At 57.1% G+C, this 24996-nt stretch overlaps 2 protein-coding genes across 7 annotated transcripts; one reads left to right on the top strand and one right to left on the bottom strand.

The window, feature by feature from the left end:
- Nucleotides 1–1185: 1185 nt before the first annotated feature.
- On the top strand, nucleotides 1186–7498 carry GTPBP6 (GTP binding protein 6 (putative)). Its single transcript, XM_062204053.1, has 10 exons — nucleotides 1186–1533; nucleotides 3186–3323; nucleotides 3917–3987; nucleotides 4066–4196; nucleotides 4473–4543; nucleotides 5568–5726; nucleotides 5950–6158; nucleotides 6559–6707; nucleotides 6837–6989; nucleotides 7189–7498. The coding sequence occupies exons 1-10, from the start codon at nucleotides 1194–1196 to the stop codon at nucleotides 7310–7312; spliced, it is 1545 nt and encodes a 514-aa protein (XP_062060037.1). The 5' UTR covers nucleotides 1186–1193; the 3' UTR covers nucleotides 7313–7498.
- A 313-nt stretch (nucleotides 7499–7811) lies between these two features.
- Nucleotides 7812–20578, bottom strand: PLCXD1 (phosphatidylinositol specific phospholipase C X domain containing 1). Of its 6 annotated transcripts, none has more exons than XR_009867090.1 (8): nucleotides 19986–20522; nucleotides 15035–15161; nucleotides 12129–12265; nucleotides 11761–11889; nucleotides 10730–10885; nucleotides 10328–10511; nucleotides 8208–9563; nucleotides 7812–8107 (listed from the first exon to the last, which is right to left on the bottom strand). XR_009867090.1 is itself a non-coding variant. In XM_062204009.1 (8 exons), exons 2-7 carry the CDS (start codon nucleotides 15123–15125, stop codon nucleotides 9325–9327), a joined length of 936 nt encoding a protein of 311 aa, XP_062059993.1. In that variant the 5' UTR covers nucleotides 15126–15161; nucleotides 19986–20522; the 3' UTR covers nucleotides 7812–8498; nucleotides 9286–9324. The 6 variants fall into 6 exon arrangements, 5 of the variants coding, with proteins under 5 accessions (XP_062059993.1, XP_062060000.1, XP_062059984.1 ...); XM_062204009.1 differs by having other exon boundaries at nucleotides 7812–8498; nucleotides 9286–9563; XM_062204016.1 differs by lacking the exon at nucleotides 19986–20522 and adding an exon at nucleotides 20533–20578 and having other exon boundaries at nucleotides 7812–9563.
- Nucleotides 20579–24996: the final 4418 nt, after the last annotated feature.

The following is a 24996-nucleotide window of genomic DNA, read 5'->3' as shown; positions in this document are numbered from 1 at the left end:
TCACTCAGATGTCCTTTTTTATGCTTTTTGGATGTCTGGATAGTCTGCTTATGACCGCAATGGCCTATGACAGGTTTGTCGCCATCTGTCATCCCCTGCACTACAAGGTCATGATGAGCCCACGTCTTTGTGGCTTGTTGGTTTTCACTTCATTTCTCATCAGCGTTTCAGTCTCTCAGCTTCACAATTCAATGGTGTTACAACTTACCTACTTTCTTCTGCAATCCTTCTCAACTCCTCAGCCTTGCCTGTTCCGACACCTTCATCAATAACATGATCATGTATATTGTTGGAGCCATCTCTGGTTTCCTTCCTATCTCAGGGATCCTCTTCTCTTACTATAAAATTGTTTCCTCCATTCTGAGAGCCCCATCACAAGGTGTCTCACGCTCCCTCCGCCTCCCTTTCCTAGTCCCACTCTCCACGAAGATCTATTCAAGACCCTCCGGGATGCTAAAATGCATTGGTTCCTCCCCGGCCCCCGCCAGGGACAGCGTGCAGGGATCCGGCCGGGCGGGGCAGGGGAGGACGGGGCCGCGCAGACACAGCGCCAGGAACGGGACTAGTCCGTCCCCAAACCACGCAGGCTGGGCAGGAGGCCGCCTCTGCCCCCACTGCCTCTCCAGGTGCCGCAGCTGGGCCAGCGCGAGAGAGCTCGCCAACGTGGCTGGGGGGAGACACGGGGTAGGGGGAGATGTGCGCAGGGGCGTCGAGGGGAGAGATGCACCCCGGGGAGGGGATGCCCACGCGGGCATTGGATCAAGCTGTGGAGCCCCGAACCTCGTGGTGGGACGCGGGCCAGGGTCAGCGATCTGGCGGCAACCGGCACACATCAGCGACCAGCTCCACCCAGGGAATCAGTGCCCACGGCTCGCGACCGCCAGTCAGAATCACGTGGCTCAGGCCGACCAATGAACAGCCCGTGTAAGAAAGGGCCCGCCCTCCCCACCTCGTTACGCGCAGGCGCGGTCTTCGGTTCCGCCCCTCCTGGGACGCACGGCTTGAGGCCCCGCCTCCCTCCAGGCAGTGAGTGACAATGCCCTGAGGTCCCGCCCCCTCGCTTTGCGCGTGCTCGCGGCGTGTGGGCTCCTCCCCTTACGTCAGGCGGACCACCGCCTGCGTCCCCGCCCCTCCCAGTAACGCACGTGGTCGCCTGCGGCCCCGCCCCCGAATGCTGAGCACGCTCCCGCTGCATGTGGGCACTGCGGGCCGCCGTCCGCCCGCTGCTCCCGCGCACCCGCGCGTGCCGCGGCCTCCCTACCCCTAGGGCCGCGCCGCCGCAGCCCCGCCACTCACGCGCGCTCGCCGCCTTCCGGCCATGGGGCCCAGGGGGGTCCGGGAGCGAGAGATGGGGCTCGAGGACAGAGGCCCCGAAATGCCCCGCGGGAGAGGACGAGGGGGATCCCGAAGGTGCGGAGGAAGAGGAGGAAGAGCTGCTGAGGAGAGACCCTCTGTTGCCTTCAGGGACCCAGCGCGTGTGCTTAGTGCACCCCGACGTCAAGAGGGGAGCGGGGAAGCCGCAGCTGACTAGAGGTGACCGGGGCCGCCGCGAGGGGCGGGGCCACAGGGGCGGGGCCTCGGGGAGGTGCTCATTGGGGGCGGGGACACGGGAGCGTGGCTCATTGGGGCAGAGACGCCGGGGCGGGGCCTCGGCTGTCGTAGGGGTGTGGCTACAGGGGCGGGAACCGCCGATGGGCGGGGCCTCCGCTGCACCGGACAAATGTTTGGGAGTCCCGCGACGAGGGCCGTGCCCAGGGTTCTCCGGCGCCCCCGGGAAGGGAGGGAAGTGCTGGGTGACTACCGGAGCCTGCTGAGTGGTGCTTTCCCTCACTGGCCAGGGTCTTCCTTATCGGGGGTGCCTCCGGAACCCTGAAGCCCTGTGAAACTCTTGACACTCCCCAGCTCTGAATCGGCTTAGGCGCCCGCCTCCCCTCCCCCATCCGCTTCGCTCCTAAGCAGCCGCCCTCTCGCGCATCCGATCCCGGGGCTCCTGTGCCCCCTTGCCTGCCCCCTCCTCCCCCCAACAAGGCAGCGCAGAAGCCCCCCGCCTGCTGCCCCTCACCCCTTTCTGGCGTTTGCACGTCCAGAAACTCAAGAATCCTGAGCCCAGCAAGATTTTGCCCGGGACAGGGGATGTCCTAACTTGCAAGCCTCTACCACACTCCGGCACCTGCCTGGAGCTGCCCACAGGGACCCAGCCAGGTGTGGAGTAGGATCATACGCACCGGAGTTTGGGGCAGTGGTCCCAGGACCCTCAAAAGGCCACACTTTGGGTGCTCTTCCTTTAGGATTGAACATTTTAAAGCCTTGAATCTCTTGCAACTCCTATCTCCCCCTCTGGCTCCAGAACATTCTCGCTCACTGCGCCCGCCCCCCCCCCCCCCCCGCCGCCAAGGGAGACCCTCTTCTTGTCCATCAGCAGGCAGCGCCGCTCCCCAGCCCTGGCCACTGTGAACCCACTCTCAGCTCTGCCCGGACATTTCCGGTCTACAGTGGGGTCTCGTGGCCTCCTGGGTACTCCCAGGCACGTGGCCCTGCCTCCCCATTCTGCCAGCCCTTCCTTGCTGCTGTCCATCTCCCACAAGCCATGACCACCTCAGGACTAGGTTTTGATGTTGGCCACCTGCAGAGACCCGTAGGGGGTGGAAGTGCGGGGTCCCACGTGGACTTCTGTGCACACCTAGGGGAGGGGGTCGCTCTGGGGGTCTGGGGCGGAAGTGGAAGCTGGGGCATGGACCCAGTGGCAATGGGTGAGGACCTCCTGCAGGGAGGGACAGGGTGGCCAGAGATTTACAGCTAGGCTTGAGGTTTAAGGACCCTCCCAGGGTCTGACCTGAATACAAAAGGCTGGGGACCCCTGTGGGGCCACCCCAAAGACATGTGCTCCCCAAGGCAGATAGGATGCCACCTCTGCCCTCCCCCCAGGTCCAGGCCCCTTCCACCACCCACAGGTAGCTGCTTTGTTCCCTGTTCCCTTTCCCGCTGTGACCCCAGTCCCCTCCTGTCCCCACTTCCTGCTGTCACTACCATCACATCCAAGCCGTGCCTCAGCACTGCAGCTGCTTCCTTCTCAGAGGACACCTGTCGCAGATGGACACCGGCCAGGTCACCCCAGGGCAGGCGCAGCCGGGGCCCAGGCCTTCCCTGGGGAGGTGAATCCACAGCGGCCGTGTGCTCCCCCACAGCTGAGTGGCAGGTGGCGGAGGCGGCGGCATTGGTGCGCTCGCTGGATGGCTGGTCTGTGGTGCTGACCCTGGTTGTGCCCACCAAGACCCCTGAGCGGAAGCTCGTCTTTGGCAGAGGGAACTTGGAGCGCCTTACAGGTGAGTCTGTCTCCTTCCCCACTCTGCTCCTGCCCCTGCCCCCAAGAACAAGAGGTCAGGGACCCCCTGGGTCAAGGGAGCAGCACAGGGTCCCTTTGGTGGGGAGGGGGCTGCACCTGCTGCGGGCCCTGGGGTTGAGGTTTCTGCCAAGGGCGCTCAGCTCTGGGGGTGGGGGTGGAAGCTGCACCTGCTGTGACTCCCTGGCAGCTATCCCCCCAAGTTCTCAGTGCGCCATGAGGCAGGATTCTGCAGAGACCCCTGCTTGCCTCAGCTGCTGGAGACCTCCCCAACCTGGCTGGGGGCTGAGAGTGGAGCTTGGGGGCGGGGATGATGGCTGGGAGTGTGGCAGGGACAGGGCTGGGGTCTGAGAGAGGCAGGGGGCGGGGCAGGGGACAGCAGGAGTTGTGTTCACACCGCATGTGCAGGTAAGTGTGCGTGTGTCTCACACACCCCTGAAGGTAGACCCTGCTAGACCCCACAGCAGGCAGTCAGAGGGATTCAGAGACTGCAGCTCGCATGGGTGTGTCCCACAGGGGCATCCGGGGGGCAGTCGCTGGCAGTGTCATGGTCTGACCACTTGCGGTTTCTGTTAGAGACAATCAGGGGCGCTGCTGACATCACCTGCGTGTTCCTGAACCTGGAGCGGATGGCTGCGCCTACCAAGGTGAGCCAGGTGCTGAAGCTGCATGTTGACCTGGCCTGGGGAGGCCCAGGATCACCTGTGGCCTCTCTCCTTTTCCAGAAAGAGCTAGAAGCCGCCTGGGGCGTCCAGGTGTTCGACCGATTCACCATTGTGCTACACATTTTCCGTGCCCATGCCCGCACCCGTGAGGCCCGGCTTCAGGTGGCGCTGGCGGAGCTCCCGCTGCTCAGGTGCAGGGAGGGCGTTGGCCTCAGCAGCTCATCCAGGGGGCCCTGCACCCCACTCAGCTTCAGTTGGGGGCTGGTTTGGAGGGTGCCCAGTGCACTACCAGGTGCGACTAGCCCCTCCCCCCAGGTGAACAATGGCACCTGCATGTGGGGTTCATGTGCCCTGGCAGGGGGCCACACCTGTGCAGGGCAAGGTCCCTGTGTCTAGTGTCCCCTCCCCAGGCACCCTCACCTGGAGCCACCTGCCTGGCTCGAAGTCACTTCCTGTTTCAATACCAGGTCCGGCCTGAAAAGTGACATCGCTCAATGGGACCGCCAGAGAGGGGGCTCCCGCTATATCCTGGGATCAGGTAAGGAGTAAACCACGGGGGCCAGCTGCCCCCCAAAAGACTCCGATGTATGGTTGGCCTGTGTCAGATACACAAGCCAGTTACCCCGTGGGTAACACGTGGCACCAGGTGAGTAAATATACAAGCAGCAGCTTGCTTACCTGTCGGGCGTGCAGCAGAGAAATTCTGAGAGAGCGCGGGCTCCACTCAGCCTCTGGCCCCAGCTTCACACTCGCAGCACGTGGAGTGCGTAGGGGAGGCACAGTGCCTACGGGCAAGGCAGGTGTGGAGGCAGAGTGCGGGTTGGGCACCCGAGGCAGAGCTCACTTTGACAATACGTGAATGGAGGGACCCAGCACCACAAGGCCCTCCAGATCTATCACCTCTCACAGGTGCCACGTGGCTGTTCTCCGGGAAGGGGGGCTCACAATGGCTATACCCTGGGGCTCCAGAGCAACGGGAACTCAGGAGTGGGCACCTGATGGTTAAGACCCCCGCATCTCATATCAGAGCACCTGGGTTCAAGTCCTGGCCCCACACCTGACTCCAACTCCCTGCTCCTGCACACCTGGGAAGCAGCAGCAGGTGATAGCTCAGGTCCTTGTGCACCTGCCACCCACCTGGGAGACCTGAATGGCGCTCCTGGCTCCTGGCCTCACCCCATTGTCCTTTGCTTTATGACACCATTCAAATAAGGTCCCATCCCCAGGACCTGGACATCTGGTGGACCATGTTTATGCCACTACAGACAGGGTCCCGGCTGCCCCCCAAGCTCTTGCTTCCTGTGAGAGAAGGACCTCCTGCTGACCTCACACGTGGATACCTGCAGGCCAGGCCACCTTGCTCCAAGCAGCACCATTTCTCACAGCACAGGCCTGTGCCGGCTGCGTGGGGAGAGCAGGCTAGAGGTGCCTGGCCATCAGGGAACATAGGCCCCTGGGCCCACCTTGGGCTTCTGGGGTGTGGCCTTGGCCTTGGCCTTGGCCTGGTCTGGTCTGGTCTGGTCCCAGTTGGTCTGCCCCAACTGACTGCCCAGGTCTTGCAGGTGAGTCCGCCCGGCAGATGCGGCAGCGAGAACTTCGGGAGAAGGAGGCTGGGATCAGGAAGGCCCTGGAGCGGCTGCGGAGGAAGAGGCAGCTCCTGCGGCAGCAGCGGGCTCGGCGGGAGCTTCCTGTGGTCTCCGTGGTGGGCTACACGAACTGTGGTGAGCGACAGGCAAGGTGATGGATGGGCGGGCGGGGCTATACCAACTGCGGTGAGTGACAGGCTCAGTGATGGGCAGGCGGGGGCAGGGCTGCTCCAACTGTGGTGAGTGACAGGCTCAGTGATGAACTGGAGGGGGCAGGGCTGCTCCAACTGCAGTGACAGGCAGGCAGGTGTGCATGTGTGCCTTGTGTGTGTGCGTCTAACCCGTGACCCCGTCCCAGGCAAAACCACCCTGATCCGGGCCCTGACGGGTGACCCAGCCATGCAGCCGCAGGACCGGCTCTTCGCCACGCTGGATGTCACAGTCCACGCTGGATGGCTGCCCTCGCACCTGCCCGTGCTCTACGTGGACACCGTGGGCTTCCTGTCCCAGCTGCCCCACGGCCTGCTCGAGTCCTTCAAGGCCACCCTGGAGGATGTGGCCCACTCCGTGTGTAGGGGCGACCCCTAGACATAAACCCCCGCCAGGGGAAGGAGGACCCCAGGGAGGGGGCAGGGGCTGGGCCCCTGGTCGGGGGGACCCTAGAACAGACCAGCGACACAGGGTGGTGCTGGGGTGACCCTTGCCCATGCCCTGGCTACCCCAGGCTGGCCGCGAACCCAAGGAGGAGGGGACAGAGGCCACTTGCAGCCCCCAGGTGTGTCCCGCCCCACACCAGGTATCTGCGGCTCCTCCCACCTGCTTGCACCTGGCTCTGTAGAGATGGCCGGGGCCCACTCCATGGCACTTGCTGTCCCATGCCACCTGTCCCACAGGTATGCAGTGCCTAACCATCCCCAGACAGGTAGGGGACCCCACAGAGCTGCTGCATGACCCCGTGTCCCCACAGGATCTCATTGTGCATGTGAGAGATGTCAGCCACCCTGAGACGGAGCTGCAGAAAGCCAGTGTCCTGTCAGCCCTGCAGGGCCTGCACCTGCCGAGCTCACTGCTGGACTCCATGCTGGAGGTGCACAACAAGGTGGACCTGGTGCCAGGGTGAGAGGCGGCTGGCCACTGTCCCCTCATGGCACCCACCTGTCTGTGGCTCCCGTGGGTGGGAGGGTGAGCGGGGAGATCCTCGGGGCCAGTTCCCAAGGTTCTAGTGAGGTCTCCGGCCACCTACAGGTACAGCCCCTCAGGGCCCAGTGCCATGGCTGTGTCTGCACTCCTCGGGCATGGGCTGGAGGAGCTGAAGGCCAGACTGGAAGCAGCCATTTTGCGAGCCACGGGGAGACACGTGGTCACACTCCGCGTCGGATTGCAGGGAGCCCAGCTCAGGTGAGCAGCCAGACAGGATGCATGGAGGGCGGGGTGTGTGTGTGTGTGTGTGGGGTCATTCCTTCACCCAGTCCCCGTGGGATACCGTGAGTGCCACCCCCTAACTGATAAGGAGTGCGCTCTGGGGCTGCGTGCCTACGTCCACGGGCCAGGCCCCAAGGCCTCCCCTGCAGTCCGTGAAACGAGTTTGGGTCCACAGCTGGCTGCACTGTGAAGCCACCGTGCAGCAGGTGCACGTGGTCCCAGGGGCACAGGCAGCGGATGTTGACGTGATCATCAGCGACTCTGCACACCGCAGGTTCCGGAAGTTGTTTCCAGAGTGATGGCACCAGGTGCAGCCGTTCCAGAACATATTTTGCTGTGGGGGCGGGAGGATGGGGCCAGAGCGCATGTGGTCGTCACTCGGGTGGCTTCTATGTCCTACCCCTCTACCTCCGCTAACCTTGCAGATCTGCGCACCCCCACTACATACATGTCTGTGACAAGCTATTAAAGGTACAGTTGTGGCTTCTTCCCATGTGTGCGTGTGTGCATGTGTGCAGCGTGGTTGTGGCAGGTGCACAGGGGCCTCTCAGGCACCTGGCCTGGGCTTCCCTCCATCAGCCTCTCAGGGTTCAGTCTTGGAAAGAGCAGGAAACTGCAGTGCCATGCGGGGAAACCTGCACAAACACACAGCTGTGGAGAGAGGCAGAGCTGAGGCTTGCCCGGCCAGGATCCCCCTCTGCAGATGCAGTGGAATGCTGGATACCGGGCATGAACGTGACCTGTCTCAGGCTTGGGGGAGTAGGAAGGAGGCCGTCAGAGACAGGAGATGCCCCTCAAGCCTTCTAAAGATTGATTTATTTAAAAGCAGCGGGAAAGAGCATCTTCCATCGTCTGGTTCCCTCCCCAAATGGCTGGGCCAGGATGAAGCAGGAGACTGGAACTCCATCTGGGCCTCCCAGGTGTGCATGAGCAGGGAGCTCCAGTGCTTGAACTGGTGCCCACAGGGGATGCTGGTGTCGCAGATGGGGGCTTTACCCACTAGGCCACAATGCAGGCTCCAGTGTTTCCTTGATGCAGAGTTGGCAAAATGGCTCCCTCCAAAGCCAGCACTGGCCAGGGTCCTGCAGCTTGGACTGGAAGGGGACCCTGTGTCTGGCAGGTGAAGGGAAGACATTGCTTCTCTTCCTCCTGACGCCCTGGAGTGCCTGCCTCTCAGACTTCACCTGTACTTACCTGTCTAGGGTCACACTCAGCCAAGGGCGAGTGCAGAGATGGTCTGGGGGCTGGGACCCTGGACACTCGTGAGGAGGAGGGGCAGAGACTCAGGACTCCAGGAGGAAGAGGGTGCTGGGGGCTGGAAGCTCCTGGCAGTGCCTCCTCCTCCTCCTCTTCCTCCTTACCGCCTCCTCCCCTTGATCTGATGGAGCTCCTGGCTCCTGTCTTCAGCTGGGTCCAGTGCTGGCTTGGCAGGCGTGTGGGCATGAGCCAGCAGATTGACTGTCCCTGTCCCACATATCTGTCTCCCTGCGTGTCAAAACACAAATGGCAACATTTGATTGATGTGCCTAGGGGAGACTTTGAGCTGTGATGACGCTGACACTGACAGTGTCTGTCAACTCCTTCAGTTTAGTTGACAAAATGTGGAGGAGCAAAGAGGCAATGAGGGAGTTTCTGATTTTTCATGTTCTGAGCTGGGGCCTATCTATGCCAGGACCTGAAGCTCACTATCTTCACCACAAGCCTGCGTCTTTGCAGTTCTGTGTGGTTCATGTGTGTGTGCTGCATGTATGTGAGATGTCACATGTATGTGTACTGCATGTGTGAATGGAGTCCACACATGTATAAGATTGAGTGGTCCATGTCTGTGCTGCATGTGGAATGTCACACATGTGCATACTGCACGCATGATAGATTTTACTTGGAGCCCATGCATGTGTATGAATGTGTGCACTACAGAAAAGTGATAGATGGTATCAGGAAATGAACTCCCAGTCACACCTATGACCTGGAGTCTGCTCCCTGGGACTGGCCATGGCCCCTGCCAACAAGGTGAGACCGGACACCCCGGGTAGCTCCTGCCCACCCTGGCAATGCCACTGGTGGCTCCCAGAAGTACCTGGGGGAGAGTCCCTGGTGAGCCTGTCCTGTTATCCAGGGCAGCATGCACTGGGGAAGGAGGTGCAGGTGCACAGATACGACTCCCAGGTGCGATGTGAGGTCGTTGCCAATGTCAGCACCCACCCCACAGACACCCCAGGGTCAAGGGGCTGCAATGGCTGAGGGGGCTCACAGACTGTGGACTCTGCCCCACCTGCACACACATCCATCACCGAGAGGCCCGGGCCTGGGCTCAGCTGCGGAGTAGCTTCCAGTTGAGCGCGATGACATCGCAGACGAAGCTGCCAGCCCCAACAAAGTTGCCCGTGATAATGTTGGTGCAGTGGGAGCCAGATCCCGGGCACTGCTCACGCACCCAGGCGGTCAGCATGGGCAGGCCCGCCAATGTCACCTGGCTCAGGGACCTCGACAGGTGCGCCAGGACATAGGTCAGGTGCCCTGTGAGGTTCACACCCGCCGCGAACAGTCCACCTGCAGGTTACAGAGGAGGGGTCGGGTTATACAGGGCAAACAAAGTGGAATTAGAAGAGGGGCGGGGCCTTGAACCCAGATCCTTGGACACAGGACGCAATCACTGGGAAATACCTGCCTTCCATGAGCTCTGTAACACCATCATGGGTGTCCACATATATGTGTGCATATGTAGAGAGACATCCCAACACAGCCACATGTGTACACACATGTGTCCCTGCATGTGCATAATCATGTATGTGTGTGGCAGTGTGCACTGGGTCATGCATATGTGTTTATATCACCACATACATTCCATGGGTACACATGTGTCTCTGCATGTGTGTGCTTGCGTACATGTGCAAACATGCACACAAGAAGCATGTATTACTTTTAACTTTCACTTAAATGTAAAAGCAGGGGCTGGTTACGGGCCCAGTGGTTAAGATGCCGGGTCCTTGGTGCCAGCGCTGTAGCTTGACAGCTGTAGCTGTGCCTGTGATGCCTGCATCCCATGTGGGTACCAGCTGGGGTGCCAGTTGCTCCATTTCCCATCCAGCTCCCTGCTAATGGCCTGGGAACGCAGCGGAGGATGACTCAAATGCTTGGATCCCTGCACCCATGTGGGAGACCTTGGTGACGCTCCTAGCTCCTGACTTTGGCCTGGCCCAGCCCCAGCCACTGCAGCCATTTGGGGAGTGAACTAGTGGATGGAAGCTCTTGGCTCCTGAATGTAGCTCCCTGCTCACAAACACCTGGGAGGACCCACATAGTAGCCCCCCTACCTGGGCGGCCGCAGCTCTTCATGCGTTCCAGGTAACTGATGAGGGCCTCGGTATTCACCTGGTCTGCCCACCAGTAGGGGACCGCAGGCCACAGCACCCGGTGCCGCCTCACGGAGCCTTCATGCTCATAGGACACGAGGACCTGCTGGCCGCGGGCCCACAGCTGCCGCAGTGTGGGCACTTCCTGCAAGCATAGGAGTCACTGGCAGGCAGCCCATGTCACCTGCTGGACCCCCAGCTGGAAGACACCATGACCCAAGACTCCCAGCATGCAGCAGGTGACCCAGCAGGCAGGACCCCTACTGCAGCCACTTCTGAAGCAGGAGCCTTGGCCACTCATCTGCCTCAGGTGTTTCCTGCACCTGACCCACTGTCCCCATCCCTCCTACTCCTTCTCCTCACCCCTCGAGGACACAGCATGTCCCCAAAGATGTTCTGGATGCAGGTGACCAGGTACTCGTGCAGGTGTGGGGTCATGTCCTCGAAGTACCTGCAGGCCAGGATGATGACCTCCTGTGGGTGCTTCTGCAGCCACTCCGAGATGTCTGTGAGGGTGTCCTGGGTATGCAGGAAGGCCCATGGGTCAGTGGGGTGGTGCTCAGGGGGACACGGGCTGGCCTGGACAGGTCAGCATGCCCAGGCTCCAGGCCAGGGCTGAGGGAGAAGTTACCCAAGGGAGGGAGGATGGGGAGAGGGGGAGCCCAGCAGGGAGGTGTGTGTGCATGTGGAGTGTGCTACATGTATAAGTGATGTGCATGCACACATGAACTTTGCATGTGTGATATGTGTGAAGTGTGTGCACACATTAAGTGTGCACATGTGTACACTGTATACGTGTGAAGTCTTGCACATTTGTGTATTAATTTTGTGCATGTGATGTGTGTACATGTGTGTGTACGTGCATGCATGTGTGTGTGACTGACAGAAGACAGCAAAGGTGTGAAGTCTACAAGCTCCAGGGAGTAAGCATGGGCGTGTCCGGTGCAGAGCAAGATTAGCCAGGGCACAGTTGAGCTCAGCAGGTGCAGCTCAAGCCCCAGGCTCAGTACTTGCAGACCTCCCCACTGTGTCCCTGGGGCCCACAGGGTGCCCAGGCACTGCAGGCTGCAGGCAGGGTGAGCACACCCCACATTCAGCTTTCAGAGCACCCACGGAAACAGGAGCAGAGGGGGAACAGGTGGGACCCTCAGCTGCAGGCAGGGAGCCCACCTGGCGCCCCCTCACAGTGCTGAGGACTGTGGGAAGCTGAGCTGAGTGCAGAAGGAAGCAGTGCAGGCTCTGATATGCACACATGGCTCAGGAGCCCAGAATGGTTACCCTCAAGGGCTCAGCGGCCCCCTACCCACAAACGGCTGCCAAAGCCCTGTCATCCATCAGCCCTCCTGCTGTGTGCACACCTGGAGGCTCTCTCTACAGGCACACCTGGCCCCTACCTCCACCAGTGCTGTGCTGTACACCTTGTGCACAAAATGCAGATTCCTCTCCGAGCCGCCTGGCATGTGGGCAATACGCAGGTCCAGGTACCGCACACCTGCGTCCAGCTGCTCCGTGACATCCAGTGTCTGTGGACAGAGGCTGTGGTCACCTCTGTCCCTGGGGCCACTTGCTCTCCAGGTGACCCGGCCTCCTCCTCACAGAGGCTGCTGGACCTGTTGGAGGACAAGCTGTGTCTTTCTCCTTTTGGATCATTTGGATTGGCAGCCAGTTTGTTTGATTGACTTGCACCATGCACACAGGAGGGACCCCACTGTACCGCCTTGGTGGGAGCTGCCCACCATCCCCTGTGCACACAAAGCCTCACCTGGGTGACCGACCACCGCAGCACCATGGGCAGCGTCACACAGGGCAGCACCTTGCCCAGCAACTGTAGCAGCCTGGACTCAGAGTGGGAGATGGGGGACTTCCTGCTCAAGCAGTAGGTCATGGTGTCACGACTCCCTGCAAGCCAACAGAGGGGACTGGTCAGCCGCGGTCACTTCTGGGGCCAGCTCAGAGCCGCAGCTACCCAGGGCTGAGCAGGGAACCATGTGGTCAGACACCCGCGGCCACCTGGGGCCTGGGATGGCACCACATCTGGGAGCTGGGTCTGTGCAGGGGTCATGAAGGGAAGGACACTCAGCAGTCATCCTGGATCATGGCAGGCCCTGAGTCCATTGAGACACAACAGGGGACACTGACAGGGAGGAGGGGATGGAGGCAGTGATTGGAGGGGTGCAGCTACCGGCCTAGGACACCTGAAGCTACCAGGAGGTGGGAGAGGCAGGAAGGAGCCTCCCCTGAACACATCTGGACCTCAGATCCATGTTGTCCAGGACCAGGAGAGGGGACAGATGTTTGGCTTAAGGCCCTGGTTCTTGGTTCTTTGCTACATCAGCCTGGAATACTCACCCACATGGAAATACAAGTGAGCTGCAGAAAGGTGAGCAGGTAGATGACAACATTCAACACCTGTCTGGTGCTGTAGTTTATGTGTAGTTTGCATGTGTGTTGTATGTGTACTACATACAGATACAGCCACGTCTGGGGAGAACCCATTCACATATATGTCATATTTTTTTAAACAACATCTCAGAGAGAGTGCCCATGCGCTGGCTCATCTTCTTCACGCGCCTGCCACAGCCCAAGCTGAGCCAACCCCAGGAGCTGAAAGGTGAGGGCTGTACCTGCCTCTTTCTGCTAAGCCAGGTGGGGACTGGGCCTGAAGCCCCAGGGACAGCTGGGGTGGGCCACCTCAGAGCTTTCCAGAACCTTCCCTAAGGGTCTCGGCTACAGGGTGCAAATCTGATAGGGAACCTATGCTGGGAGCTTCTTCAGGCAGGTGTGGTGGTTGCAGAAGGTAAGCTGAAATCCCAGGGCCACCAGGACCCTTCCAGCCAAGGACCTGGGCAACTCTGGATAGAGACAGGCTAGCTCAGGGGTCTCGGGAGAGGTCTCCCAGGAGACAAGGGCCCAAGCCCCATTTAGGAGACCCCTGTGTACCTTGTACACAGCCCTTGGCCTCTCCATGGTCCCTAGCAGGTCGGCCAAGGTGGGCCAGTTCCAACTGCACTAGGAGACACCTGGATCCTGGTATCTTGCTCCAACCTCACCTGGAGACCCTGGGACTCTGCTCCAACCACATCTGAAAATACCTGGACCCTGGAATCCAGCACAAAACACACCTGCAGATACCTGAACAATGGGAACCTGGAACCCTGGTTCAACTCCATTTAAAGACACCTGGCTGGGACCATGCTCCAACTGCACCTGGAGACACCTGACTCTAAGAACCTGGTCCAACTGCATGTGATGACACTTGGACCTGGGACTGTTTCAACTCCCTCAGGACCGTGGTCCAACTGTACCTGGACACACTGCATACTAGGACCTTGCTGTAATCATGCCTGGGACACCTGTACCATAAGAACCTGCTCCACCCTCACCTTGGGATGCATGGTCCCTGGAATATGGGGGGAAGCCGCCAGCACCCTCTCTGGTTTCAGGACAAAGAGCAGCACCAGCCAGCACCAGAGGTTTTTACTGGGATGGTTCTGACAGAATGGGGGCAGTGCCCATGGGTAAACAGGGGTTTCTACAAGAAGATACCAGGCACTCTGTGTGACCAGAGTACACGTCCAGCTGGGCACAGAGCACAGGTCCACCTTCAGGCAGGACCAGGGCAGTGTGGCAGTGGCTTATGCAGGTGATCATGGGATCCAGGTTGCTCATCCCATGGTAGCTGAGAGTCTCACACCTGCCTGGGCCCTGGGCAGAGATGGTGAATCTGCAAGAATGTGCAAACTGCATCATGTAATGCCAGCTTTATGCTCATGCACACCTGTGAGGTAGCACTGATGGCTCAGGTCCTTGTGGACCTGCCACCCACATGGGAGACCTGGATGGAATCCCTGGATCCTGGTTTCACCTGGCCCAGCCTTGGTGTTGCAGATATTTGTGGAGTGAACCAGTAGATGGGAACTTTCTGTATCTGTCTCCCTCTATGCTTCTGAAATACATATTTTTTTTATTTAGTCCCTGATCATTTAAGCTCCTGCTGGTGGGCCTGGGCCAACTTGGGAAGATGCACTAAGATGCCAGGATGAAGACAGAAGATCGTTATGTGTGTACATACATGTATATGCGTATACATGTATGATCTCACATGTGATGTCAATGCATATGGGATTCATGTATGCATGAATGTGAGTGTATGTAATTATGGATGCATGTATGTGTACATGCATGTGTATACGTGTGTGTTGTGTACACACATGTACTTGTGTGTGCATGCATCTGTGTGTGCATGTGACCATGGGCACTTGTGTAAACAGATAAGTCTACATAGCCATGTTCTGTACATGCCAATAGTTTCACAAATGCATGGGTATGAATGTGTGCACATATGTATGAACCATACACGTGTGTACACATAAATTCATTGTGTTATGCATATATATATTTACATGTACAAATATGAATATGTGTATTGTGGACGTGGGCACACATTTCCTGTGTGTGTATATGGGCTCACATGTACGTGAATGCATATAGAGGCACACGTGTGTGAATGTGTGCACATGTTCATATGTGCAAGCAAGAGTATACACACTTTCATCTGTGTATCTGTGTCCACACATGTGTGCCAGGTGGGGTTTCCCTCAGCGCTGCTCCTGATGGCATCATTCATGCAGGGCCATGCAGAGACATGGCCCCCAGGCCTGGCCTCACCTGGGATGGACAAGTGGTGCAGGGGCAGGTCCCAGAGCTGGGGGCACAGCATCGACATCCAGTCAGAGTTCAGGTGCGGGCTGGAGGCCATCACCCCAATTACTGCAGGAGATGCCAGGAAGTGAACCTGAGGGAGGACAGGGGATATTGGGGTGAAAACCCATGCTGCAGGTGAGGAGCAGCTCAGGTGTGTGGGAGCACAGTGCATCCCTGCAGGTGAGGAGCAGCTCAGGTGTGTGGGAGCACAGTTTACTTCTTTCAGGTGAGAATGAGGTCATGGCGAGAGCCAGGGCTATGGCCAGGAGGACAGGGTCAGAGCCAGGGTCAGGAGGCAGCCAGGCAACAGGAGCAGGGACTTGGGTGCAGGTGTCAGCCCAAGGCAGGGGCACACACCTGACACTCCCAATCACACACTTGGTGCTGTCACACACCTGACACTCTCATTACATACCTGCCCCTGCACCCCTTATTCCATCATGAACACAGCGCCCCTGTCTGTACCATGAGGCCAGCCCCTGCCCTCCCCATTGCTGATTAGTCCCCTTTACACCCAGTGGGAGGAGCCCTGACTGGAAGCTGGTTCGTGCCCTGCCCTGCCCCTCACTGCTGTGTGCATCAGGACTCCTGGGCAGGGGCCAGGAGCTGGGACTGATGGGACCTGGGGGCAGGCACCTGCCATCCACCTAGGAGACGCGGAAGGAGTTCCTGGCTCCTGAATCCAGCTCCCTGCTTATGCACACCTGGGAGGCAGCAATGTTGACTCTGGTACTTATGCACCTGCCACCCACCCAGGAGACCTGGAAGGAGCACCTGGCTCCTATTTTCAGCCTGGCCCAGCCCTGGCTGTTGTGCGCATTGGGGAGCACACTGGCACTCTCTCTCTACCTTTTAAATAAGTAGTCAGGATTGGCATGAATCTGTAATTTATCACAGCTCCTGTTAGAAACTAAATTCCCAACTTCCATTGAACACGAGACGGGTATTCACGAGGAAGAGTTTGCACAGCCAGCATCAGAAACTGCACTAAAAGCCGAGGCTGTAAGTCACCGAGACAGCTTAACCACGTCACCAGCCCTGGCACTGTCCTCCCTGCTTTGCTGAGGTTCCTGCTCCTGCTGTCACTCATAGCCATGGCGTGTGCGGGGCAGGATCTACCCACATGGAGGCTCTGTCCAGCCAGCCCGACTCCCTGAACACTGCACCTCACACTGCAGAACTTGGCCAGTCTCACCCCAAACGGCCAAAAATGTTTTCCTCCACACTCTTGGGTTCAGTGAGGTCTGAGAATTAAACAAACTAAATCTAGATGAACAAGAGACAAGGCACACACATGGCATTTCCCATGTAAGGATTGATTTTATTACTTGAAAGGTGGGGGGAGGGGGAGAGGGAGAGAGGGAGGGAGGGAGAGAGAGACACACACAAATCTTCTATGTGATGCTTGATGCCCTGGATGGCACCCTTGGGGCACTGTGCTATCATCTCCAGCTCTGATGGAGTGTCACAGCTGTCCACCGTGCTGCTGTTCACCACTGTAACAGAGCCGAGTCAGCCCTGAGAACCTACCAGGATCGGGCACTTGAGAAGGGACATGTGCAGGTGTCACAGCACTTCTGGGAGAGGAGGGGTCGCTCAGACACACAGCTTCTCTCATGCCCAGGTGTGTGGATGTGTGGATGGTTTTACAGGGTGATGGATTGGTTATTGGATGGATGGGTGGGTGAGTGGGAAAATGGATGATGGCTGGATGGGTAGATGGATAGATAGGTGGGTGGGTAGATGCATGGGATCAGGCAGTGGCAGATAGATGGATGGACAGATGGGCAAGTGAATGGATGATGGGGGGACAGATGGGTGAGTGAATGGATGAGGGGTGAGTGGGTGGATGGGCAGGTGGACAGGTAAATGGATAGTACATGAATGGGTGGGTAGACAGATGGCTGGATGGGTGAATGGATGATGGATGGGTGGGTGGGTCGATGGATGATGGATGGGTGGGTCAATGGATGATGGATGGATGAGTGGATAGGTGGGTAGATGGTGGTGATGGATGGGTGTGTGGGTGCATAAGTGGATGAGTATATGTTTGGGTGGATGCAAGGTTGATAGATAAATGATGGATGGCTGGGGGGTGGATGAGTGGATGGGTGATGATGGATGGATGGACAGGTAGGTGGGTGGGTGGATGGATAAGCAGATGGGTATGTGGTTGGGTGGATGATAGATGAATGATGGATGGATGGATTGGTGGATGGACAGATGGGTGACTCACAGGTCATTAACCACAGGGACCCTAACCCCTTCTGGAGAGAAATTCTGGAGTCACCCTGTGAACAGGGAGCTCTTCTCCCAGTGTAGCTCCCCACCTACACCCAAAGACTCTGCAGCATGGATCCCCCACATGGGACTGTGCCTGCACCACACGTCTTGGGCATTGGATCAGGCTGCACTGTGTACCATCGACACAGGACTGCACCTGCACCCTCAACACAGGACTCGCCTGTACTGTACACTCTGGACATGGGACCAGGCCTGTACCATGAACCCTGGACATGGGACTGCACCTGTGCTGTGCACCCTGGACATGGGGCTGCACCTGCAGGGTGGATCCTCTACCCAGGACCACACCTGCACCCTCGACACAGGACTTGCCTGTACTGTGCACTCTGGACACAGGAATGGGCCTGTACCATGTACCCTGGACATGGGGCCATGCCTGCACAATGCACCCTGCACATGGGATCGCACCTGTGCCATGTACCCTGGACATGGGATTGCACATGCACCACACACCCTCGACGTGGGACAGCACTTGCAGGGCAGGTCCTTGACATAGTACCACACATGCACCTGCACCCTCAACATGGGACCATGCCTGTACCACACGTCCTGGGCACTGGATCATGCCTGCTCCATGTACCCTCAATGAGAGATTGCACCTGTACCATGGATCCTCTACATGAGACCATACCTGCACCCTGGACACAGGACTCACCTGCACTGTGCACCCTGGACACGGGACAGTGCCTGCACCATGCACCCTGGACATGAGACCCAACTGTACCTGCACTGTTGACGAGACCACACCTGCACCGTGCGCCCTGGATACAGGACCGTGCCTGTACTGCGTGCCCTCAATACAGAACCACGCCTGTGCCTGCCCCGTGTGCTGTGGACACAGGACTGCTGCCGGCACCGAAGGACATGATGTCCTGACCCTCGAAGGGGGCAGAGAGATGCAACCCTAGTATAGGCCTTTCAGCCTGAGAGGCACATTGGATGGCCTGATCCTGGACCTAAGAGAGCCTCCCAAGGGAACACAACACACACATCCCCTCCTGGGAGCCACCCATCTTGCTAGTGAGATGGAAGACGACCCCATCCTGCCAGAGCAACCCCATTCACACCTGCTACCTCGATAACCTTAACCTCAATTGCATCAGACCAGAGCCAGGCCCCTCCTGGTTCCCACTGCATCCATCTGACTCATTTGCATAAGCAGTACTCACAACACAAAACAAAGGGAAAAATTCCATCAAAAATGCGGATGAATTTGAAGACAGTTGCATCCCTGCATACCAAGAGCTGATACAAATTAAAAACAGAAGGTGGAAAGCTCCAGGTAGAAAATGAGATAGGGGCTGGCGCTGTGGCGCAGTGGGTTAACACCCTGGCCTGAAACAGAGGCATCCCATATGGGCGCCGGTTCTAGTCTCTAGACCTGGAAGAAGCTACTGGCTCCTGGCTTTGGATAGGCACAGCTCCAGCTGTTGCAGCCATCTGGGGAGTGAACTATAAGATGGAAGACCTCTCTCTCTCTCTCCTCTCTCTGCCTCTCCTCTCTGTGTAACACTGACTTTCAAATAAATAAATCTTAAAAAAAAAAGAGCTAGGTGGGCATCTGGTGCAGTGGTTAGGGACACCTGCATCTCATTCCCAGAACGCTTGGGTTTGGATTCTGGCTCTGCTACTGACTCCAGCTCTCAGTTCATGAACACCTGGGAGGCAGCAGGGGACAGCTTAGGTCCTTGTGCAACTGCCACCCATGTGGGAAACCTGGATGGAGCTCCTGGCTCCAAGGTCAGGTGTGAGAGCTGCTGTCCCCTTCAGCAGGGGTCAGGTCCCAGGATAGACTCTAGGGACCCCCAGGCTACTGGGTTCTGAGCTGCCCCCATGTCCAGCCCGACTGAGGTGTGTGGGAGGCCCTGGGCGCTCCCTGCCTCCTGCTCGTTCTCTGCCCAGAGGTGCCAGGCACTCAGGGGTAACCAGGGCGGTCACCTTTGGTATCCCAACGTCCCTGTCCCCACCTCAGCCTGCTTGGATTCAAGTCCAGTTCTGTACACTGGGTGCAGTCCCAGCCGGGGAGCTGACCACAGAGAACCTGTTTCCAAGGTGACAAGGAGCCGAATGCATGGGCCTCTTGTCCGGGTCCAGCCTCTGGAGGACCTCCGGCACCCACCCAGTCGTGCACAGTAGGTCACTGCTGTCCCTACCACTGTCACCTGAAGTTCTCAAGCCACAGAAACCACCTGGAACTACCCAGTTTCCCCCTCCCCCAGGCTGGCAAGACTCAGGGCAGGAGTGAGAGGTCAACCGAGGACAGGAGGGGTTGGCCCAAAGAGGAAAGTGCATGGCCACCCGTCCTGTAGCCGCCCGGGTAGAGCCACCTGGGTCCATCGCCATGCCCTGCCCTTTCCTGTCTTGTCCCTGAGCCCCATCCTGTCCCTGCCCCCACCCCAGGTCTGTCCCCAGAGCCCTGTCCTGTCCCTATCCCTCTCATCTGATACTGACATCGAGACTGTCCTCCATGTCCTCACCCCAGGTCCTGACCCCTGATCCCATCTCCTTACCCGAAGTGGGCTCCACTGGAACCAGGGCCCCTCCGAGGCAACCCAGCACCCTTTCCCACATCCCTGTGGTCAGTCTGAGAGCAGTGACCCAGAGCACTGACCGTCCGGAGCAAGGTGACCCGTCTTCCCACAGCGGCAGATCCTGGTCCTGCTGAGCTGCAGGTCAGGTGCGGCAGGTCAAGCGGGGGCCCAGGCGAATGTGGCCCGAGTGAGCAGGTGTGCGTGCCCGGGCAGCCGCGCCTGCTGACTCCTGCAGAGGTGGGGCCGTGACCAGACTGCACACTTGCGCGGTGAGTAAGCCGGACCAGGGCTGGACAAGCCCAGCTCAGACCTTCCGCCGGACCCTCCCGGCGCCCCCGACCCTCACTGCAGCTCCCGGAATCTCACAGAGCCCCTCGCTCGTGCCCCTGCCTGTCCCGGACCCGGGGGCTCTGCGGTAACTCGGTCCCGCCCGGAGCGGCCCCGGGGATCCTCAGCCGAGCGCGCGGCCGGAAATCCCCTCGCTCGCGCAGGGTCTGGGTCGCGGGCGCTCCCCGTCAGGGATTTCCCCAAGGAGACCTAGGCCCCTCCTAATCAGGGGTCCCCGAGGAGAGCGAGGTCCAGAGCAGGGACCACCAGAGCGCCCCGTCTCTGAAGGGACTGACTCACTTCCGGTCGCCAGCCCCTCGGAGCGCGCGACTTCCGGGTTTCGCGGCTCTGCAGACGCGCAGCACTTCCGGATCTCGCTCGGCCCTGATTGGATGCTGGGAGGACGCCCCGCCCAGGAGGAGGAGTCGCCGGGCCAAGCCGGCGCTACCCACACTGCCGGGTCAGCTCGGATGCTGCGGGCAAGTCCACCCGGATAGGAATTCCTGGCTCCTGACTCCAGCTCTCTGCTCAGGCACACCCTGGGAGGCAGAATAGGATGGCTCAGGTCCTTGTGCACCTGCCCCTCCCCCCCCCGTGGGAGACCTGGATGGAATTCCAGGCTCCTGGATTCAGCCTGGCCGAGGCCCAGCTGTTGTGGGTATTTGGGGATATAGGAGCTTTCTCTCTCCTTTCAAATAAAAACTAAAATAAAGTTAATAAATTAGTTTGGCAGATAGGAAGATAGAGCGCCCATCCGCTCTCACTCCCCTGACGCCCACATTGGCTGAGGTCAGGAGAGGCTATGGCTGTATGTACTGGGCATTTACGATTTTGCTGATATAAAAACATCTCAATTTTTATTTCTCTGTAATTGATGCGTATAGAAAACTACTGATTTTTACACCTTTATTTATAATTTGATGCTCAAGTAATCCGGACTATCACAGCAGACTGCAGTTAGGATTTGAGTGAGGACTGCAGTGCCTGCAGGTGCCAGTGTGGAGGGAGCTGCTCCCAGGCTCACCCACGTGGCGGTTGGTGGGGCTCAGGTCCTATGGAGCTGCTGGCCATGGGCCTCCCTCAGGGTTTATCACTTGAATCTCTCCCAAGGCATCACTCAGCACTGCCGCGGGCTGCCACGTGTGCTGTCCAGCAGTCAGAGAACATCAAGTGGCCACGGTGGTAAAATCTGGCCAGTCTCAGGAGTGATATCCCAGCCATTTGGCCATCTTGTGTGAGGGCACTTCAAAAAGTCCTTGGAGTGGGGCCTGGCGTTGTGGCGTAGAAGGAAAAGCCACCACCTGTGATGCCAGCATCCCACATGGGCACCAGTTTGTGTCCTGGCTGCTCCACTTCTGACCCAGATCCCTGCTACTGTGCTGGGGAAAGCAGCAGATGACCCAAGTGCTTGTGTCCCTGCATCCACGTGGGAGACCCAGAGGAAGCTCCTGGCTTCAATGTGGCCCAGCCGTGACTGTTGTGACCATCTGGGGAGTGAACTGGCAGATGGAAGGTCTCTCTCTCTCTCTCTTTGTCTCTCCCTCTCTTTGTAACTTTGCCTTTCCAGTAAGTAAATAAGTATTTTAAAAAGAAGCCCTTGAAGGGCTGGGTGCTGTGGTGCAGTGTTATATCACTGGTTTGGAGACACATCCTGTATGGGAATGTTTGTTTGGGTCCTGGCTGCTCCGCTTCTAGAACAGCTTCCTGCTAACGCAGCTGGGAAGGCAGCAGAAGATGGTCCAAGTGCTTGGGTCCCATCCACCGATGTGGGAGACCCAGATGGAGTTTCTGGCTCCTGTATTTGGCCTGGCTCAATCCCAACTGTTACAGCCATTTGGGGGAGTGAACCAGCAGATGGAAGGTCTCTCTGTCTTTCTCTCTGTATTACTCTGCCTGTGGAGTAAGTCTTTTTTAAAAAGTTCTTGGACAATGGAATTTAAAGATGAGATTACTTTGATGCAACAAACTTTTTGAAATTCATACCTACCTGTCAGCTAGTCTTCAAAAACTTCCTGAAATGTGTATATGAAAAGCCATGCATGAATTTCTATTTTTTTGCACCAAAATAAACTTATCTTTTGCTTCTATCTGTGAAGTCCCCTTGTTGGGATCAGAAGCCAGTCACTGGGTACAGGATGCACCCTAAAGGATAGGTCTCAACAATGGCACCCACACATGGTGCAGAGTCCTTGGGAGGATGTTAGGAGCTGCCCCAAAGCCAGGTCTCATTCCATGCCTGGGGTCTCAGTACAGCCAGATTGTGGAGCTGTCAGCCCAGCTTCCAGAACAGGCCCAGACCCATCCTGCCAATGCGCTCAGCAAAAATCCCCTGCACAGGAACTGGCGTGTGGGTAGCTGTTGTCTCTCACTTTTTTTTTTAAGATTTATTTATTTATTTAGAGGCAGAGAGTGACAGAGAGGCAAAGGCAGAGGCAGGGAGAGGGGAGTCTTCCATCTACTTGTTCACTTCCCAAATGGCCACAATGGCTGGACCTGGACCAATCCAAAGCAAGGAGCCAAGAGCTTCTACTGGGTCTTCAAAATGGGTGCAGGGGCCCAAGGACTTGGGCCAGCCTCTACTGCTTTCCCAGGCCATAGCAGAGAGCTGGATTGGAAGTGGAGCAGCCGGGACTCGAACCGGCACCCATATGGGATGCCGGCATCATAGGTGAAGGCTTAACTCATATGCCTAGCGCTAGCTAGGGTTAGGGTTAGGGTTAGGGGTTAGGGTTAGGGTTTAGGTTTAGGGTTAGGGTTAGGGTCAGGGTCAGGGTTAAGGTCAGGGTTAAGGTTAGGGTTAGGGGTTAGGGTCAGGGTCAGGGTCAGGGACAGGGCTAGGGCTAGGGTTAGTGTTAGGGGTTAGGGTTCGGGTTAGGGTTGGATAAGTAAATAGGACAGAGTTAAGTCCCTGCCCTGGGGTCACAGGGAGGAAACTCAGGAAGCCCAGCTGCCCTGTCTGCACCCTCATGGGTGTCTTCACGGGCTCTCCACATTTTTCTGGCAGTAAAGCCACCCTCACTGTCTCCACGTCCCTGGTGTGCTCTGCCCTGGAAATGTAAACTGTGTCCCTGGAGCCACCCGTAAACAGCACGGCACACAGCACAGAAGCTGATAGCGTGGGCTTGCAGGCGGCCTGTCCTGACTCCAATTCCACCTCAGTCACTAATCCGTGACCATGAGCAGGATGTGTAGCTCTCTCGGCAGTTTTAGTTTCAACTTATTGTTTTGTATTTTTGAGATAATATATTTTCAATTTATATTATAATCAAAGACTTAGTGCTCCACTAAAGAAAGAGTCAACTAATAAAAAGTACAAAAATCATAGTTCAGCTGGACAATAGGCTAGCCCCATAAACAATAATCAAATGGAAATATTTTCAACTTTTTTCATTTACGGTAAATTTTAAAACAGTCGTTTGGCATTTTTGTTGACTAAGATTTATGCTTCTTTTGCTAAGTGATTTGTTTTCACTTCTGCCTTTTATTAAACAAACACTTAATGAATTTAATCTTGCTTCACCCACATTCATGTCCTACAGAGGTGGAGAGAGAGAGAGGTCTTCCATCCACTGGTTCACTCCCCAGATGACTGCAACAGCCGGAGCTGGACTGATCTAAAGCCAGGAGCCAGGAGCTTCTTCCAGGTCTCTCATGTGGGTGCAGGGGCCCAAGGACTTGGGCCATCTTCTACTGCGTTCCCAGGGCATAGCAGAGAGCTGGATGGGAACTGGAGCAGTCAGGATTCGAACTGGTGGCCATAATGGATGCTGGCACTGCACGCAGCAGCTTTACCTGTGGTAAAGACATGTAAAATTTCACATTTTAATACTGATGTTGTACACTGTTTTACTTAATATTTTGGGGAGTAACTGCCTCTGACTTCAATTCAAGAGGATACTTTTTTGTTGCTAGTATAACCTGTTTTTGTAATGGCATTAGCAAATAAAGATATGTTTATTATTCAAACAAAAAAGTGTGTTATCCTTGCTGATTGTTAGCTATGAATATGACAATTATTGATTTACCCACAGTCTCCTGTGGAGGCTCTGGGATATGGGGTAACCAAGGCAGATAAGAATCCCTACTTTTTGTGGTAGGGGCTTGGGAAAATCTCTTTTTCTTTCTGGGAGTCATATTTCTCATCGGTATGATAAGGCAATGGACCTGTCTGGGGGCCTTTTCTGCTCAGTTTTCTCTGAGTCCCTGGGTGACCGAGATGAGTGTTCAGTGTGCACTGGGGACTGTGGCTAAGAACTTGTACAGGTGGAAAAATAAAGGGACAGCCTAGCATGGCTTGTAAGTTCATCTTTTCCAGAATTATCATGATGATATGCAGTCTTGATGATAAGTTAAATTGCACTGCACACATCACTACTCTTTTATTGTTTTTTAAAAAATTAGCTATTTGAACATCAGCATGAGAGAGAGAGAGAATTTTCCATCTACTGGTTCACTCCCCAGATGGCCCCAATGGCCAGCACTGGGCCAGGTCAAAGCCAGGAGCTTCATTTAGGTCTCCCATGTGGGTGAAGGGGTCCAAGTATTTGGGCACAGACAGAATTGAGCTTTCTACTCTAACTTCACTCTGCAGACAAACACTCATCCTCTATCCTTTTTTCTAGCCAGCAGCTTCTTTCTCTGAATCTTCATGTCTTGTGTTCTGTGTGGTGAGAAAAGGAAAAATGCTTCCTTGGGTACTGAGAGAAGGAAGAAGAATACCCATGGGAAATGCACCCATAGGTACTCTGAGCAATAACCCTGGAC

The sequence above is a fragment of the Lepus europaeus genome, chromosome 2 (assembly GCF_033115175.1).
Source record: "Lepus europaeus isolate LE1 chromosome 2, mLepTim1.pri, whole genome shotgun sequence".
NCBI classification, from domain to species: Eukaryota; Metazoa; Chordata; class Mammalia; order Lagomorpha; family Leporidae; genus Lepus; species Lepus europaeus.
The sequence above is the reverse complement of the archived record's forward strand: the minus strand, read 5'-3'. Positions and strand labels throughout refer to the sequence as shown.

What these genes read in the sequence shown, in the direction of transcription:
- GTPBP6 (XM_062204053.1), top strand. Translation starts at nt 1,194, where the DNA reads ATGTGGGCACTGCGGGCCGCCGTCCGCCCGCTGCTCCCGCGCACCCGC. An exon ending in GAAGCCGCAGCTGACTAGAG is followed by an intron (nt 1,534 to 3,185) that starts GTGACCGGGGCC and finishes GCTCCCCCACAG; the next exon opens with CTGAGTGGCAGGTGGCGGAG. An exon ending in CCGCTATATCCTGGGATCAG is followed by an intron (nt 4,544 to 5,567) that starts GTAAGGAGTAAA and finishes CAGGTCTTGCAG; the next exon opens with GTGAGTCCGCCCGGCAGATG.
- PLCXD1 (XM_062204016.1), bottom strand. Translation starts at nt 15,125, where the DNA reads ATGGCCTCCAGCCCGCACCTGAACTCTGACTGGATGTCGATGCTGTGC. An exon ending in GCACCACTTGTCCATCCCAG is followed by an intron (nt 12,266 to 15,034) that starts GTGAGGCCAGGC and finishes GTTGGCTTGCAG; the next exon opens with GGAGTCGTGACACCATGACC. An exon ending in GAAGAGCTGCGGCCGCCCAG is followed by an intron (nt 9,564 to 10,327) that starts GTAGGGGGGCTA and finishes TGTAACCTGCAG; the next exon opens with GTGGACTGTTCGCGGCGGGT.